The 20,481-nt window shown below is 35.5% G+C and overlaps 1 protein-coding gene across 1 annotated transcript in view; it reads left to right on the top strand.

Moving 5' to 3' along the window:
• The window catches only part of LOC130282302 (G-protein coupled receptor 54-like), a 33,189-nt gene extending 26,450 nt beyond the window's left edge, over positions 1-6,739 (top strand). Inside the window, 2 exon segments of the mRNA XM_056530394.1 lie at positions 1,912-2,150; positions 6,068-6,739. Coding sequence (XP_056386369.1) covers positions 1,912-2,150; positions 6,068-6,442 — 614 coding nt within the window. The 3' untranslated portion in view covers positions 6,443-6,739.
• Positions 6,740-20,481: the final 13,742 nt, after the last annotated feature.

Genomic DNA, 20,481 nt, shown 5'->3' with positions numbered 1-20,481 from the left:
GTCTCTTCATCCTCTGCAGTCATTGTGTGCAGTCTCTTCTTCCTGTGCAGTCATTGTGTGCAGTCTCTTCTTCCTGTGTAGTCACTGTGTGCAGTCTCTTCTTCCTGTGCAGTCATTGTGTGCAGTCTCTTCTTCCTATGCAGTCATTTTGTGCAGTCTCTTCTTCCTGTGCAGTCACTGTGTGCAGTCTCTTCTTCCTGTTCAGTCACTATGTGCAGTCTCTTCCTCCTGTACAGCCGCTATGTGCAGTCTCTTCATCCTCTGCAGTCATTGTGTGCAGTCTCTTCTTCCTGTGCAGTCATTGTGTGTAGTCTCTTCTTCCTGTGTAGTCACTGTGTGCAGTCTCTTCTTCCTGTGTAGTCACTATGTGCAGTCTCTTCCTCCTGTACAGCTGCTATGTGCAGTCTCTTCATCCTCTGCAGTCATTGTGTGCAGTCTCTTCCTCCTGTGCAGTCATTGTGTGCAGTCTCTTCTTCCTGAGCAATCACTGTGTGCAGTCTCTTCTTCCTGTGCAGTCACTATGTGCAGTCTCTTCCTCCTGTACAGACGCTATGTGCAGTCTCTTCATCCTCTGCAGTCATTGTGTGCAGTCTCTTCCTCATGTGCAGTCACTGTGTGCAGTCTTTTTCCTGTGCAGTTGCTATGTGCAGTCTCTTCCTCCTGTACAGCCTCTATGTGCAGTTTCTTCATCCTCTGCAGTCACTATGTGCAGGCTCTTCCTCCTGTGCAGTTATTGTGTGCAGTCTCTTTTTCCTGTGCAGTCACTGTGTGCAGTCTCTTCTTCCTGTGCAGTCACTATGTGCAGTCTCTTCCTCCTGTACAGCCTCTATGTGCAGTCTCTTCATCCTCTCCATGGTGTGGTCTGGTGAAATCTGGTGCATTTCAACTGGATCTGGTGCAATCTGTCTGGGTCTGGCAGGGTTTACTGCAGTCCTACTGGGTCTGGTGCAGTCCAACTGATGTGGTCAGTGGTCTGGTATGGTCCTGTGTGGTCAGGATAGGTCTGGTGTGGTCTGGCTGGGTCCAGTGCAGGCCGGATTGGTCCAGTGTGGTTTGGCTGGGTCCGGTGCTGTCTTGTATGGTCCTGTATGGTCAGGATGGGTCTGGTGTGGTCTGGCTGGTTCCAGAGCAGGGCGGATGGGTCTGGTGTGGTCTGGCTGGGTCCAGTGCAGGCCGGATGGGTCCGGTGTGGTTTGGCTGGGTCCAGTGTGGTCTTGTATGGTCCTGTATGGTCAGGATGGGTCTGGTGTGGTCTGGCTGGTTCCAGAGCAGGGCGGATGGGTCTGGTGTGGTCTGGCTGGGTCCAGTGCAGGCCGGATGGGTCTGGTGTGGTTTGGCTGGGTCCGGTGTGGTCTTGTATGGTCCTGTATGGTCAGGATGGGTCTGGTGTGGTCTGGCTGGTTCCAGAGCAGGGCGGATGGGTCTGGTGTGGTCTGGCTGGGTCCAGTGCAGGCCGGATGGGTCCAGTGTGGTTTGGCTGGGTCCGGTGTGGTCTTGTATGGTCCTGTATGGTCAGGATGGGTCTGGTGTGGTCTGGCTGGTTCCAGAGCAGGGCGGATGGGTCTGGTGTGGTCTGGCTGGGTCCAGTGCAGGCCAGATGGGTTTGGTGTGGTATGGCTGGGTCCGGTGTGATCTGGTATGGTCCTGTGTGGTCAGGTGTGGTCTGGCTGGGTCCAGTGCAGGCCGGATGGGTCCGGTGTGGTTTGTCGGGGTCTGGTGTGGTCTGGTATGGTCCTGTGTGGTCAGGATGGGTCTGACTTGGTCTGGCTGGGTCTGCTGCGGTATAGCTGTGTGTTGTGTGGGTTTGGCTGGGTCCGGTGCAGACTCTACCTCTTACTTTGCTGTATTATAAGTCTTTGACCAGAGGGGCCGATCCTTTTGCCTCTTTACATATGATGTGTCCCCTCACAGGGTCCCTGCTGCTGTCCACCCCCATCATCCCTTACCAGAAGATACAGGACGGATACTGGTACGGGCCCCGCACCTACTGCATAGAGAAGTTCCCATCGGACGCCCTGAAGAAGGCGTGCATCCTCTACCAGTTCCTCGCCGTCTACCTTCTGCCATTGCTGACCATCTGTCTGTGCTACTCCCTGATGCTGAAGAGAGTCGGACAACCGGTGGTGGAGCCCATGGACAACAACTACCAGGTAGCTGGATTGTTACCCCCCCCCCCCCCCCACCCCCCCCCCCCCCCCCCCCCAACAGTGTGTGACCCAGGATCCAGGACTGTGTCTATCTGTTCTATAGTCACAACCAAAGCTGCATCTTCACTTCTCGCATGCCTCTCTACTGTCTGAACCTGAGAACGCCAACCAGACAGACAACAGCCAGAGGGCCTCCGAGTGTACATCTAAGGTCTATACCAGTGTTTCCCAGCCCAGGTGCCTCCAGCTGTTGAAAAATTGCAACTCCCACTATAGACATATACACGACGTCTTATACAGTCAGTTTACAAAATTCATTGTCATATCCTACTATAGTGATTCCCATCAAGGGCTCCTCCAGCTGTTGCAAAACTACAACTCCCAGCATGCCTGGACAGCCTTCGGCTGGAAGTTGTTGTTTTGCCACAGCTGGAGGCACCCTGGTTGGGAAAATTTTTTGTGGCAAAATGATTAATGTTATTATAAAGCAAAATTTGTGGCACATAAAAACAGACCTCATATGGGTCTGTAGGTAAATGAAAGTTTTCTGCGTCATTAAAGGGTTAAAATGCCCCCATAGGTCTTCGGTGGGTGTTGCTCATTCTTGGTGGTCCCCAACCTTTGGGGAAACTACAATTCCCAGCATGCGCCTGACATAATGTAATGTTTTAAATGATGGACCCAGAATGCAATGCGTCAGATTAACATCCATCATGTGATAACATTGTGGCCACGCCTCCTGTCATGTGTCATGTCGATGGATTGGAGGTGTGAACGCAGCTCTGGATGTGACTTGTGTATGAGACGTGATACAAGGTGTATGTTTATATATTCTCTATGGATTATACAGGTTTATATATTCTCTATGGATTATACAGGTTTATATATTCTCTATGGATTATACGGGTTTATATATTCTCTATGGATTATACGGGTTTAGATATTCTCTATGGATTATACAGGTTTATATATTCTCTATGGATTATACGGGTTTAGATATTCTCTATGGATTATATGGGTTTATATATTTTCTATGGGTTATACGGGTTTATATATTCTCTATGGATTATACAGGTTTATATATTCTCTATGGATTATACGGGTTTATATATTCTTTATGGATTAAAGGGGTTTATATATTCTCTATGGATTATACGAGTTTATATATTCTCTATGGATTATACAGGTTTATATATTCTCTATGGATTATACGGGTTTATATATTCGCTATGGATTATACGGGTTTATATATTCGCTATGGATTATACGGGTTTAGATATTCTCTATGGATTATATGGGTTTATATATTCTCTATGGATTATACGGGTTTATATATTCTCTATGGATTATACAGGTTTATATATTCTCTATGGATTATACGGGTTTAGATATTCTCTATGGATTATATGGGTTTATATATTTTCTATGGGTTATACGGGTTTATATATTCTCTATGGATTATACAGGTTTATATATTCTCTATGGATTATACGGGTTTATATATTCTTTATGGATTAAAGGGGTTTATATATTCTCTATGGATTATACGAGTTTATATATTCTCTATGGATTATACAGGTTTATATATTCTCTATGGATTATAGGGGTTTATATATTCTCTATGGATTATACGGGTTTATATATTCTCTATGGATTATACAGGTTTATATATTCTTTATGGATTATACAGGTTTATATATTCTCTATGGATTATACGGGTTTAGATATTCTCTATGGATTATATGGGTTTATATATTTTCTATGGGCTATACGGGTTTATATATTCTCTATGGATTATACGGGTTTATATATTCTTTATGGATTAAAGGGGTTTATATATTCTCTATGGATTATACGGGTTTATATATTCTCTATGGATTATACAGGTTTATATATTCTCTATGGATTATAGGGGTTTATATATTCTCTATGGATTATACGGGTTTATATATTCTCTATGGATTATACAGGTTTATATATTCTTTATGGATTATACAGGTTTATATATTCTTTATGGATTAAAGGGGTTTATATATTCTCTATGGATTATACAGGTTTATATATTCTTTATGGATTATACAGGTTTATATATTCTCTATGGATTATACAGGTTTATATATTCTCTATGGATTATACAGGTTTATATATTCTCTATGGATTATACAGGTTTATATATTCTCTATGGATTATATGGGTTTATATATTCCCTATGGTTCATACAGGTTTATATATTCTCTATGGATTATACGGGTTTATATATTCTCTATGGATTATAGGGGTTTATATATTCTCTATGGATTATACGGGTTTATATATTCTCTATGGATTATACAGGTTTATACATTCTTTATGGATTATACAGGTTTATATATTCTCTATGGATTATACGGGTTTAGATATTCTCTATGGATTATATGGGTTTATATATTTTCTATGGGTTATACGGGTTTATATATTCTCTATGGATTATACGGGTTTATATATTCTTTATGGATTAAAGGGGTTTATATATTCTCTATGGATTATACGGGTTTATATATTCTCTATGGATTATACAGGTTTATATATTCTCTATGGATTATAGGGGTTTATATATTCTCTATGGATTATACGGGTTTATATATTCTCTATGGATTATACAGGTTTATATATTCTTTATGGATTATACAGGTTTATATATTCTTTATGGATTAAAGGGGTTTATATATTCTCTATGGATTATACAGGTTTATATATTCTTTATGGATTATACAGGTTTATATATTCTCTATGGATTATACAGGTTTATATATTCTCTATGGATTATACAGGTTTATATATTCTCTATGGATTATACAGGTTTATATATTCTCTATGGATTATATGGGTTTATATATTCCCTATGGTTCATACAGGTTTATATATTCTCTATGGATTATACGGGTTTATATATTCTCTATGGATTATACGGGTTTATATATTCTCTATGGATTATACAGGTTTATATATTCTCTATGGATTATAGGGGTTTATATATTCTCTATGGATTATACGGGTTTATATATTCTCTATGGATTATAGGGGTTTATATATTCTCTATGGATTATACGAGTTTATATATTCTCTATGGATTATACAGGTTTATATATTCTCTATGGATTATAGGGGTTTATATATTCTCTATGGATTATACGGGTTTATATATTTTCTATGGATTATACGGGTTTATATATTCTCTATGGATTATACAGGTTTATATATTCTCTATGGATTAAACGGTTTTATATATTCTTAATGGATTATAGGGGTTTATATATTCTCTATGGATTATACGGGTTTATATATTTTCTATGGATTATACGGGTTTATATATTCTCTATGGATTATACGGGTTTATATATTCTCTATGGATTATACAGGCTTATATATTCTCTATGGATTATAGGGGTTTATATATTCTCTATGGATTATACGGGTTTAGGGTTTATATATTCTCTATGGATTATAGGGGTTTTATATATTCTCTATGGATTATACAGGTTTATATATTTTCTATGGATTATACGGGTTTATATATTCTCTATGGATTATACAGGTTTATATATTCTTTATGGATTATACAGGTTTATATATTCTCTATGGATTATACAGGTTTATATATTCTCTATGGATTATACAGGTTTATATATTCTCTATGGATTATAGGGGTTTATACATTCTCTATGGATTATACGGGTTTAGGGTTTATATATTGTCTATGGATTATAGGGGTTTATATATTCTCTATGGATTATACGGGTTTATATATTTTCTATGCATTATACGGGTTTATATATTCTCTATGGATTATACAGGTTTATATATTCTTTATGGATTATACAGGTTTATATATTCTCTATGGATTATACGGAGGAGTAAATGACTTCCCTTCATCCGTCCAGGTTCAGCTGCTTTCCGAGAGAACCGTCGCCATGAGGAGCAAAATATCCAAGATGGTGATCGTCATCGTCCTCCTCTTCACCATTTGCTGGGGCCCCATCCAGCTCTTCAGCCTCTTCCAAGGATTCTACCCAGGGTTCCAGGCCAACTACGCCACCTACAAAATCAAAACCTGGGCCAACTTCATGTCCTACGCCAACTCCTCCATCAACCCCATCGTCTACGGGTTCATGGGCGCCAGCTTCAGGAAATCCTTCAGGAAAGCCTTCCCCTTCATGTTCCGGAATAAGGTGAGGGATGGAAGCATCACCTCGGGGACCGCCCACAACGAAATGAAGTTTGTTGCTATGGAGTCGACCAACCAAGACCTTAAGTGAACAGGTTAATGGGTTTATGAAAAAAAGTGAAAGATTGTGGATCCGCAACGGAGATCTTATGGACGTCAATGGATGAAAGTGACCACAATGTAACAAACCTACATCTCCGAGACGTCTATACAGAAGAGGGAAAGATGATAGAGATAATGGAGAGCGAGAGAACAACGATCCTCATCACTGCCGGACAATCTATACAGGATCTTCCATAGAATTTGTGGATTTTTAAATAAAGATGTTGTGGGTCCCGTCTGTAACAAATCTATATTTTGTATTTCAGTTCATTAAAGGACAATATGAAAGTAACAAAATTGTGATATGAATAACTAATAATCCACATTATACAATCATAAGAGAAAAAAACAGCAAGGGAGTGGGGTGATTATAAGGAGATGGTGGAACACCTTAAGTTCACTAGAAATGCGGCCTCGATGGGTAGGAAAAATTACTTCTATAATACTGCCTCCTATATACAAGAATATAACTACTATAATACTGCCTCCTATATACAAGAATATAACTACTATAATACTGCCTCCTATATACAAGACTATAACTACTATAATACTGCTCCTATATACAAGAATATAACTACTATAATACTGCTCCTTATGTACAAGAATATAACTACTATAATACTGCTCCTATATACAAGAATATAACTACTATAATACTGCCCCCTATATACAAGAATATAACTACTATAATACTGCTCCTATATACAAGAATATAACTACTATAATACTGCCCCCTATATACAAGAATATAACTACTATAATACTGCTCCTATATACAAGAATATAACTACTATAATACTGCTCCTATATACAAGAATATAACTACTATAATACTGCTCCTATATACAAGAATATCACTACTATAATACTGCTCCTATATACAAGAATATAACTACTATAATACTGCTCCTATATACAAGAATATAACTACTATAATACTGCTCCTATATACAAGAATATAACTACTATAATACTGCTCCTATATACAAGGTATATAACTACTATAATACTGCTCCTATATACAAGAATATAACTACTATAATACTGCTCCTATATACAAGAATATAACTACTATAATACTGCTCCAATATACAAGAATATAACTACTATAATACTGCTCCTATATACAAGAATATAACTACTATAATACTCCCCCTATATACAAGAATATAACTACTATAATACTGCTCCTATATACAAGAATATAACTACTATAATACTGCTCCTATATACAAGAATATAACTACTATAATACTGCTCCTATATACAAGAATATAACTACTATAATACTGCTCCTATATACAAGAATATAACTACTATAATACTGATCCGATATACAAGAATATAACTACTATAATACTGCCCCTATATACAAGAATATAACTACTATAATACTGCCTCCTATATACAAGAATATAACTACTATAATACTGCCTCCTATATACAAGACTATAACTACTATAATACTGCTCCTATATACAAGAATATAACTACTATAATACTGCTCCTTATGTACAAGAATATAACTACTATAATACTGCTCCTATATACAAGAATATAACTACTATAATACTGCCCCCTATATACAAGAATATAACTACTATAATACTGCTCCTATATACAAGAATATAACTACTATAATACTGCTCCTATATACAAGAATATAACTACTATAATACTGCTCCTATATACAAGAATATCACTACTATAATACTGCTCCTATATACAAGAATATAACTACTATAATACTGCTCCTATATACAAGAATATAACTACTATAATACTGGTCCTATATACAAGAATATAACTACTATAATACTGCTCCTATATACAAGAATATAACTACTATAATACTGCTCCTATATACAAGAATATAACTACTATAATACTGCTCCTATATACAAGAATATAACTACTATAATACTGCTCCAATATACAAGAATATAACTACTATAATACTGCTCCTATATACAAGAATATAACTACTATAATACTCCCCCTATATACAAGAATATAACTACTATAATACTGCTCCTATATACAAGAATATAACTACTATAATACTGCTCCTATATACAAGAATATAACTACTATAATACTGCTCCTATATACAAGAATATAACTACTATAATACTGCTCCTATATACAAGAATATAACTACTATAATACTGATCCGATATACAAGAATATAACTACTATAATACTGCCCCTATATACAAGAATATAACTACTATAATACTGCCTCCTATATACAAGAATATAACTACTATAATACTGCCTCCTATATACAAGAATATAACTACTATAATACTGCTCCTATATACAAGAATATAACTACTATAATACTGCTCCTTATGTACAAGAATATAACTACTATAATACTGCTCCTATATACAAGAATATAACTACTATAATACTGCTCCTATATACAAGAATATAACTACTATAATACTGCTCCTATATACAAGAATATAACTTCTATAATACTGCTCCTATATACAAGAATATAACTACTATAATACTGATCCGATATACAAGAATATAACTACTATAATACTGCCTCCTATATACAAGAATATAACTACTATAATACTGCTCCTATATACAAGAATATAACTACTATAATACTGCTCCAATATACAAGAATATAACTACTATAATACTGCTCCTATATACAAGAATATAACTACTATAATACTGCTCCTATATACAAGAATATAACTACTATAATACTGCTCCTATATACAAGAATATCACTACTATAATACTGCTCCTATATACAAGAATATAACTACTATAATACTGCTCCTATATACAAGAATATAACTACTATAATACTGCTCCTATATACAAGAATATAACTACTATAATACTGCTCCTATATACAAGAATATAACTACTATAATACTGCTCCTATATACAAGAATATAACTACTATAATACTGCTCCAATATACAAGAATATAACTACTATAATACTGCTCCTATATACAAGAATATAACTACTATAATACTGCTGCTATATACAAGAATATAACTAGTATAATACTCCCCCTATATACAAGAATATAACTACTATAATACTGCTCCTATATACAAGAATATAACTACTATAATACTGCTCCTATATACAAGAATATAACTACTATAATACTGCTCCTATATACAAGAATATAACTACTATAATACTGCTCCTATATACAAGAATATAACTACTATAATACTGATCCGATATACAAGAATATAACTACTATAATACTGCCCCTATATACAAGAATATAACTACTATAATACTGCCTCCTATATACAAGAATATAACTACTATAATACTGCTCCTATATACAAGAATATAACTACTATAATACTGCTCCTATATACAAGAATATAACTACTATAATACTGCTCCTATATACAAGAATATAACTACTATAATACTGCTCCTATATACAAGAATATAACTACTATAATACTGCTCCTATATACAAGAATATAACTACTATAATACTGCTCCTATATACAAGAATATAACTACTATAATACTGCTCCTATATACAAGAATATAACTACTATAATACTGATCCGATATACAAGAATATAACTACTATAATACTGCCCCTATATACAAGAATATAACTACTATAATACTGCCTCCTATATACAAGAATATAACTACTATAATACTGCCTCCTATATACAAGAATATAACTACTATAATACTGCTCCTATATACAAGAATATAACTACTATAATACTGCTCCTATATACAAGAATATAACTACTATAATACTGCTCCTATATACAAGAATATAACTACTATAATACTGCTCCTATATACAAGAATATAACTACTATAATACTGCTCCTATATACAAGAATATAACTACTATAATACTGCTCCTATATACAAGAATATAACTACTATAATACTGCTCCTATATACAAGAATATAACTACTATAATACTGCTCCTATATACAAGAATATAACTACTATAATACTGCTCCTATATACAAGAATATAACTACTATAATACTGCTCCTATATACAAGAATATAACTACTATAATACTGCTCCTATATACAAGAATATAACTACTATAATACTGATCCGATATACAAGAATATAACTACTATAATACTGCCCCTATATACAAGAATATAACTACTATAATACTGCCTCCTATATACAAGAATATAACTACTATAATACTGCCTCCTATATACAAGAATATAACTACTATAATACTGCTCCTATATACAAGAATATAACTACTATAATACTGCTCCTATATACAAGAATATAACTACTATAATACTGCTCCTATATACAAGAATATAACTACTATAATACTGCTCCTATATACAAGAATATAACTACTATAATACTGCTCCTATATACAAGAATATAACTACTATAATACTGATCCGATATACAAGAATATAACTACTATAATACTGCCCCTATATACAAGAATATAACTACTATAATACTGCCTCCTATATACAAGAATATAACTACTATAATACTGCCTCCTATATACAAGAATATAACTACTATAATACTGCTCCTATATACAAGAATATAACTACTATAATACTGCTCCTATATACAAGAATATAACTACTATAATACTGCTCCTATATACAAGAATATAACTACTATAATACTGCTCCTATATACAAGAATATAACTACTATAATACTGCTCCTATATACAAGAATATAACTACTATAATACTGATCCGATATACAAGAATATAACTACTATAATACTGCCCCTATATACAAGAATATAACTACTATAATACTGCCTCCTATATACAAGAATATAACTACTATAATACTGCCTCCTATATACAAGAATATAACTACTATAATACTGCTCCTATATACAAGAATATAACTACTATAATACTGCTCCTATATACAAGAATATAACTACTATAATACTGCTCCTATATACAAGAATATAACTACTATAATACTGCTCCTATATACAAGAATATAACTACTATAATACTGCTCCTATATACAAGAATATAACTACTATAATACTGCTCCTATATACAAGAATATAACTACTATAATACTGATCCGATATACAAGAATATAACTACTATAATACTGCCCCTATATACAAGAATATAACTACTATAATACTGCCTCCTATATACAAGAATATAACTACTATAATACTGCCTCCTATATACAAGAATATAACTACTATAATACTGCTCCTATATACAAGAATATAACTACTATAATACTGCTCCTATATACAAGAATATAACTACTATAATACTGCTCCTATATACAAGAATATAACTACTATAATACTGCTCCTATATACAAGAATATAACTACTATAATACTGCTCCTATATACAAGAATATAACTACTATAATACTGATCCGATATACAAGAATATAACTACTATAATACTGCCTCCTATATACAAGAATATAACTACTATAATACTGCCTCCTATATACAAGAATATAACTACTATAATACTGCTTCTATATACAAGAATATAACTACTATAAAAACAGTCCAACCAGATGAGTGGCACTATTGTGTGATCTCCCTTAGTAACAGGTAAAGTTCTTAGCATACAATGCGAGGCTGTGCAGGTGGACTGATAATCCAGGCTAGACCTGGAGGTGCAGGTAACGGTATAGTATTCATATAAGTCCAAAAAGCGAGTAAAGAAAGGAGTACCGCACTCACCCACTGTCAAAAGCCGGGAACAGGAAAGGTTTATTTCAGATCATAAGATCGGAATAACAGGTGCAGGACGTGGAGGAGAGAAAAAAGCCACACACGACTAGTTTCACGCCGGACGGCGCTTTCTCTGGCTGACTTGGCTACATCAGTTGGCAGGAAAAGGAGGGATTTAAAACGCCAAACTGATGACGTATACAAATGCAAAAAAGATTATTACTTGGGCTCGTACACAGAAAAAATATCCAATCAAAAAAAGCAAGAAAGTGAAAAAAGGGGAAGGGGGAAAAAAATGAAAAATAAAAATGAAAAAAAAATATATATATATGTGTATATCAGGACCAAAAAGAGGAAAAAAGGCAAAAAAGGGGGGGGGGGGGGAAGAGTTATAAGAAAACACTGAGATCTTGACGATCATTAAGTCCAGTTCCTTCAAGCGCTCTTGTGCGCATGATCCATCTCTCTTCTTTGCGCAGCAATGTTTTGTGACGATCAATTCCTGGTGAGCAGGTTTTAACTCTTTCGATCCCGAAGAAGCGCATAATATTGGCGTCTCCTGAATGCACTGATCGTATGTGCGTTATGAGGCGGGCACAGCCGTGTCCGGTGTGAATTGACCTCAAGTGTTCCCGGAATCTGATTTTCAGCGGTCGAATAGTGGATCCAATGTAAAAGCACCTACACGGGCAGACTATAGCGTAAACGACATATTCGGTCCTGCAGCAGATGAAATCGGTGATTCTTATTTCCTTTCCAGCGAGCTGATATTCTTTACCAGGTAAGAAGAATTTGCAGTGTGAACAGTTTCCACATTTGTAATTGCCTGAAGGGATTGTTGCCGATAGCCAGTCCTTTTCTTTTTGAGTGGAAGGGAGTGCACTGCGAACTAATACATTAGAAATGCTTTTGCTCCTTCTAAACGATATTATTGGTTTTTTAACCGCAGCTTCTTTAAACAAAGGATCGTTTTCTATGAGAAACCAATTATTTTTTATTACTTGTTTTATTGTGTCCGCCAACACGTTGTATCTGAATGAAAAAAATAAATTGTGGTTGTAGGGAATTATCTATAGTTTTTTCTTTTTTGTTACGATTTTTTTTTATAAGTTTTTTTGACAAAATCCAGTCTTGGGATTTTAGTGGCTTTCTCAAGTGCATTATTTAGTTCGGATGGAGGATAGCCTCTTTTTAGTAATCGATTGTATAGATCTTTTGATTGTAGTTGGAAATCTTCTTCATTTTTGTTTATTTTCCTGAGCCTCAGAAACTGACTGTAGGGGAGTGCCTGTTTGGTGTGGGAGGGATGAAAACTATTAAAGTGTAGAAGGTTACTAGAAGCTGTGGGTTTTCGGTAGCCCTTGGTGAAAAACTGATTATTTTCGACTGTGAGTAGTACATCTAGAAATTCCATAGTAGATTCACTGATTTTTTTTAGTAAATTTCATATTCATATGATTCTCCCCTATAAAGGCAACAAATTCTTCAAAGACCTTGATGGTACTGTCCCAAATTATCAGGATGTCGTCTACATAACGGAAGTATTTTATGATATGATGGAAGAATGGGTTGGTGTTATTCAAAATATACCTGCTTTCAAAAATAGCCAGAAAAATAATAGCAAATGAACATGCTACCGGCGTCCCCATGGCCGTCCCTGTACACTGGGCATACCACTGGTCTTGAAAAGTGAAGCAATTATTTTGCAAAATTAGCTGAAGTGCCTCACAAACGAATGATACAAACAGGTCATCTTTTTTGGCATTATCCAAAAATTCTTTAACGGCAAGGACACCTAACTCCGGCGGAATTCTTGTGTACAGACCTTCGACATCTATCGATGTCAATTTATAGGAATTGTGCCACTCTAATGTTTCAAGAGATAATAAAAGATGGTCAGTATCTTTCACGTAAGATGGGATATCAGCCAATAGGGGGTGCAAGAGCCACTCAACATACTGTGATAGTGGCTCTGTCACTCCTCCTATTCTGGCCACTATGGGCCGTCCAGGGGGGTGCTCCAGGTTTTTGTGGGTTTTTGGGAGAAAGTACCATTTGGGGTTAATAGGATGAGCAGGTAAAAGTTTTTCCGCATCCTTTTGCTTTAAAAATCCATTCTCTATATACTTCCTTAGTAGATTCTTAACTTTGTTGCTGATATGGTTAGTGGGATCAGATTTAAGGGGGGTATATGTATTGCGGTCATGGAGTTGTCGAATCGCTTCTTTGATATAATAATCCTTTGTCATTATTACGACATTTTGACCTTTATCTGCTTTTTTAATGATCCAATCGTCGCGTTTTTGTAGCTTTTTTAAGGCCATGGCTTCCTCTGTTGATATATTAGGTGAGGCTTTGGGATATATTAATGCCTGCATTTGTTTAACACCTGCCTGGAAAAAACATCCAAACAACTTCCTTGTTGGATAGGGGGATTGAAAGTGGATTTTACTCCACCTCCAAAAAAAGTTTTTTGTGAACTTTTATGAGAATCGCGTTCCAGTCCTTCATTTTCTGTAAGGACTCATGAGTAGAGCCACATCTTCCCAATTAAAATCAGTGAGGGTTTTTTTGGCGAAAAATCCTAAATTCCCTACTTTTTCTTTGATATGAGTACTTGTATTTTTCTTAGTAGCAACGTGAATTGGTTCGGCTTCCTTTTTATTGAAAAAAACGAAAGAGATTCATTTTCCTTATATTTTTGTATAAATCAATTTCAAATTCGACTGGATCAAAGTCGACTGGGAGACAAAAATTAAGGCCTTTTGTAAGGACACTGAGAGTTGCGGCATCTAAGGTTTCTTGCGTAAGATTTATAACAGAATATTTTTCTAATGTGGGAACCACTTCACTTGTTTTCCTTTTCCTGGCTGTTCGAGAATTTGCGGTTTCTTCCTCCTCTTCCTCTTCTGGTTCTCCTCCTAAAGGGCCAGTTTTGGAGGTCGGCATTTTTTGGGAAGCAGATGCGGTTTCATCTTGCTGTTGCGATTTTTATCAGAAAAACTTGTTTGTTTGTTCGTCCGAATTGCTGGAGTCCGACTCAGTAGTCCAATAATCCCGTGAGGCTTTTTGACGTGGGTAAGTGCGTTTTTTTATATTTTTCTTCTGCTGATTTTTGTTCCATGTGAACACTTTATTCTCTTCGTAATCTTGTTTATCCCGAATATATTTATCTTTTTTCCTTTCTTTTAAATCGGATTGTATAGGGATGAGACGTTTCTCAACTTTCTTTATGAAAGTTGAGTATTGGCTTTCTGTATGACGGGTTCTAAGTTCAGTCCTAGCTCGACATAGATCCATGGTTGGTCACTTTTTCGTATTCTTTTTCATTGCGTTTTAAAGTAAGAGAGAGAAGTGTGAACGAGTGTTGTAAATTAGCTTGTTCCCATTCCTTGATAAATGCTGTGTCCTGTAAAAATTGTGATGGCTCCTTAAACACTCTTAAGCCCCTGGGCACCCTGTTACATCTTGCATATGATTTTAGTGATTGAACTGACCAAAATAACTTAGTTTCTTTTTCGGCCAGTTGTGTAATCTTAAATTCAAGTGTTTTAGTGCTCAAAGATTGAATGGAATCCTTTAAGTTGCATCTTTCAAAAACTCCTCCACGTCCTCTCGGCCTGATGATAGAAAATATCCAGAGTCCTCTGCAGGGGGGGCCTCCATTTCTTCCATTCCAAAAGGGGGAAGATGAGAAAGAAACGTGATACAAACAGCTGTTGCTGATTGAACGATCCTGTGGGTAATCCAATGTGCTCAACTCCGAAAAAAAGCAGAATTCAAACAGTCCAACCAGATGAGTGGCACTATTGTGTGATCTCCCTTAGTAACAGGTAAAGTTCTTAGCATACAATGCGAGGCTGTGCAGGTGGACTGATAATCCAGGCTAGACCTGGAGGTGCAGGTAACGGTATAGTATTCATATAAATCCAAAAAGCGAGTAAAGAAAGGAGTACCGCACTCACCCACTGTCAAAAGCTGGGAACAGGAAAGGTTTATTTCAGATCATAAGATCGGAATAACAGGTGCAGGACGTGGAGGAGAGAAAAAAGCCACACACGACTAGTTTCATGCCGGACGGCGCTTTCTCTGGCTGACTTGGCTACATCAGTTGGCAGGAAAAGGAGGGATTTAAAACGCCAAACTGATGACGTATACAAATGCAAAAAAGATTATTACTTGGGCTCGTACACAGAAAAAATATCCAATCAAAAAAAAGCAAGAAAGTGAAAAAAGGGGAAGGGGGAAAAAAAAGAGAAATAAAAAGGAAGAAAATATATATATATGTGTATATCAGGACCAAAAAGAGGAAAAAAGGCAAAAAAGGGGGGGGGGGGGGGGGGAAGAGTTATAAGAAAACACTGAGATCTTGACGATCATTAAGTCCAGTTCCTTCAAGCGCTCTTGTGCGCATGATCCATCTCTCTTCTTTGCGCAGCAATGTTTTGTGACGATCAATTCCTGGTGAGCAGGTTTTAACTCTTTCGATCCCGAAGAAGTGCATAATATTGGCGTCTCCTGAATGCACTGATCGTATGTGCGTTATGAGGCGGGCACAGCCGTGTCCGGTGTGAATAGACCTCAAGTGTTCCCGGAATCTGATTTTCAGCGGTCGAATAGTGGATCCAATGTAAAAGCACCTACACGGGCAGACTATAGCGTAAACGACATATTCGGTCTTGCAGCAGATGAAATCGGTGATTCTTATTTCCTTTCCAGCGAGCTGATATTCTTTACCAGGTAAGAAGAATTTGCAGTGTGAACAGTTTCCACATTTGTAATTGCCTGAAGGGATTGTTGCCGATTGTTGCCTTTTCTTTTTGAGTGGAAGGGAGTGCACTGCGAACTAATACATTAGAAATGCTTTTGCTCCTTCTAAACGATATTATCGTTTTTTTAACCGCAGCTTCTTTAAACAAAGGATCGTTTTCTATGAGAAACCAATTATTTTTTATTACTTGTTTTATTGTGTCCGCCAACACGTTGTATCTGAATGAAAAAATAAATTGTGGTTGTAGGGAATTATCTATAGTTTTTTCTTTTTTGTTACGATTTTTTTTATAAGTTTTTTTGACTAAATCCAGTCTTGGGATTTTGGTGGCTTTCTCAAGTGCCTTATTTAGTTCAGATGGAGGATAGCCTCTTTTTAGGAATCGATTGTATAGATCTTTTGATTGTAGTTGGAAATCTTCTTCATTTTTGTTTATTTTCCTGAGCCTCAGAAACTGACTGTAGGGGAGAGCCTGTTTGGTGTGAGAGGGGTGAAAACTATTAAAGTGTAGAAGGTTACTAGAAGCTGTGGGCTTTCGATAGCCCTTGGTGAAAAACTGATTATTTTCGACTGTGAGTAGTACATCCAGAAATTCCATAGTAGATTCACTGATTTTTTTTAGTAAATTTCATATTCATATGATTCTCCCCTATAAAGGCAACAAATTCTTCAAAGTCCTTGATGGTACTGTCCCAAATTATCAGGATGTCGTCTACATAACGGAAGTATTTTATGATATGATGGAAGAATGGGTTGGTGTTATTCAAAATATACCTGCTTTCAAAAATAGCCAGAAAAATAATAGCAAATGAACATGCTACCCGGCGTCCCCATGGCCGTCCCTGTACACTGGGCATACCACTGGTCTTGAAAAGTGAAGCAATTATTTTGCAAAATTAGCTGAAGTGCCTCACAAACGAATGATACAAACAGGTTATCTTTTTTGGCATTATCCAAAAATTCTTTAACGGCAAGGACACCTAACTCCTGCGGAATTCTTACGTACAGACCTTCGACATCTATTGATGTCAATTTATAGGAATTGTGCCACTCTAATGTTTCAAGAGACAATAAAAGATGGTCAGTATCTTTCACGTAAGATGGAATATCAGCCAATAGGGGGTGCAAGAGCCACTCCACATACTGTGAGAGTGGCTCTGTCACTCCTCCTATTCCGGCCACTATGGGCCGTCCAGGGGGGTGCTCCAGGTTTTTGTGGGTTTTTGGGAGAAAGTACCATTTGGGGTTAATAGGATGAGCAGGTAAAAGATCAGTGCATTCAGGAGACGCCAATATTATGCGCTTCTTCGGGATCGAAAGAGATAAAACCTGCTCACCAAAAATTGATCGTCACAAAACATTGCTGCGCAAAGAAGAGAGATGGATCATGCGCACAAGAGCGCTTGAAGGAACTGGACTTAATGATCGTCAAGACCTTAGTGTTTTCTTATAACTCTTCCCCCGCCTTTTTTGCCTTTTTTCCTCTTTTTGGTCCTGATATACACATATATATATATTTTTTTCCTTTTTATTTCTCTTTTTTTCCCCCTTCCCCTTTTTTCACTTTCTTGCTTTTTTTGATTGGATATTTTTTCTGTGTACGAGCCCAAGTAATAATCTTTTTTGCATTTGTATACGTCATCAGTTTGGCGTTTTAAATCCCTCCTTTTCCTGCCAACTGATGTAGCCAAGTCAGCCAGAGAAAGCGCCGTCCGGCGTGAAACTAGTCGTGTGTGGCTTTTTTCTCTCCTCCACGTCCTGCACCTGTTATTCCGATCTTATGATCTGAAATAAACCTCTCCTGTTCCCGGCTTTTGACAGTGGGTGAGTGCGGTACTCCTTTCTTTACTCGCTTTTTGGATTAATATAACTACTATAATACTGCTCCTATATACAAGAATATAACTACTATAACACTGCTCCTATATACAAGAATATAACTACTATAATACTGCTCCTATATACAAGAATATAACTACTATAATACTGCTCCCTATATACAAGAATATAACTACTATAATACTGCTCCTATATACAAGAATATAACTACTATAATACTGCTCCCTATATACAAGAATATAACTACTATAATACTGCTCCTATATACAAGAATATAACTACTATAATTCTGCTCCTATATACAAGAATATAACTACTATAATACTGCTCCTATATACAAGAATATAACTACTATAATATCGCCCCTATATACAAGAATATAACTACTATAATACCGCTCCTATATACAAGAATATAACTACTATAATACTGCCCCCTATATACAAGAATATAACTACTATAATACTGATCCGATATACAAGAATATAACTACTATAATACTGCCTTCTATATACAAGAATATAACTACTATAATACTGCTCCTATATACAAGAATATAACTACTATAATACTGATCCGATATACAAGAATATAACTACTATAATACTGCCTCCTATATACAAGAATATAACTACTATAATACTGCCTCCTATATAAAAGAATATAACTACTATAATACTGCTCCCTATATACAAGAATATAACTACTATAATACTGCTCCTATATACAAGAATATAACTACTATAATTCTGCTCCTATATACAAGAATATAACTACTATAATACTGCTCCTATATACAAGAATATAACTACTATAATACCGCCCCTATATACAAGAATATAACTACTATAATACCGCTCCTATATACAAGAATATAACTACTATAATACTGCTCCTATATACAAAAATATAACTACTATAATACTGCTCCTATATACAAGACTATAACTACTATAATACTGCTCCTATATACAAAAATATAACTACTATAATACTGCTCCTATATACAAGACTATAACTACTATAATACTGCTCCTATATACAAGAATATAACTACTATAATACTGCTCCTATATACAAGAATATAACTACTATAATACTGCCTCTTATATACAAGAATATAACTACTATAATACTGCTCCTATATACAAGAATATAACTACTATAATACTGCTCCTATATACAAGAATATAACTACTATAATACTGCTCCTATATACAAGAATATAACTACTATAATACTGCTCCTATATACAAGAATATAACTACTATAATACTGTCCTATATACAAGAATATAACTACTATAATACTGCTCCTATATACAAGAATATAACTACTATAATACTGCTCCTATATACAATATAACTACTTTAATACTGCTCCTATATACAGGAATATAACTACTATAATACTGCTCCTATATACAAGAATATAACTACTATAATACTGCTCCTATATACAAGAATATAACTACTATAATACTGCTCCTATATACAAGAATATAACTACTATAATACTGCCTCCTATATACAAGAATATAACTACTATAATACTGCCTCCTATATACAAGAATATAACTACTATAATACTGCCCCCTATATACAGGAATATAACTGCTATAATACTGCTCCTATATACAAGAATATAACTACTATAATACTGCCTCCTATATACAAGAATATAACTACTATAATACT

This window comes from Hyla sarda, chromosome 7, assembly GCF_029499605.1.
Source record: "Hyla sarda isolate aHylSar1 chromosome 7, aHylSar1.hap1, whole genome shotgun sequence".
In the NCBI taxonomy this organism is placed as follows: domain Eukaryota; kingdom Metazoa; phylum Chordata; class Amphibia; order Anura; family Hylidae; genus Hyla; species Hyla sarda.
This window is presented reverse-complemented; position numbering and strand designations above follow the sequence as displayed.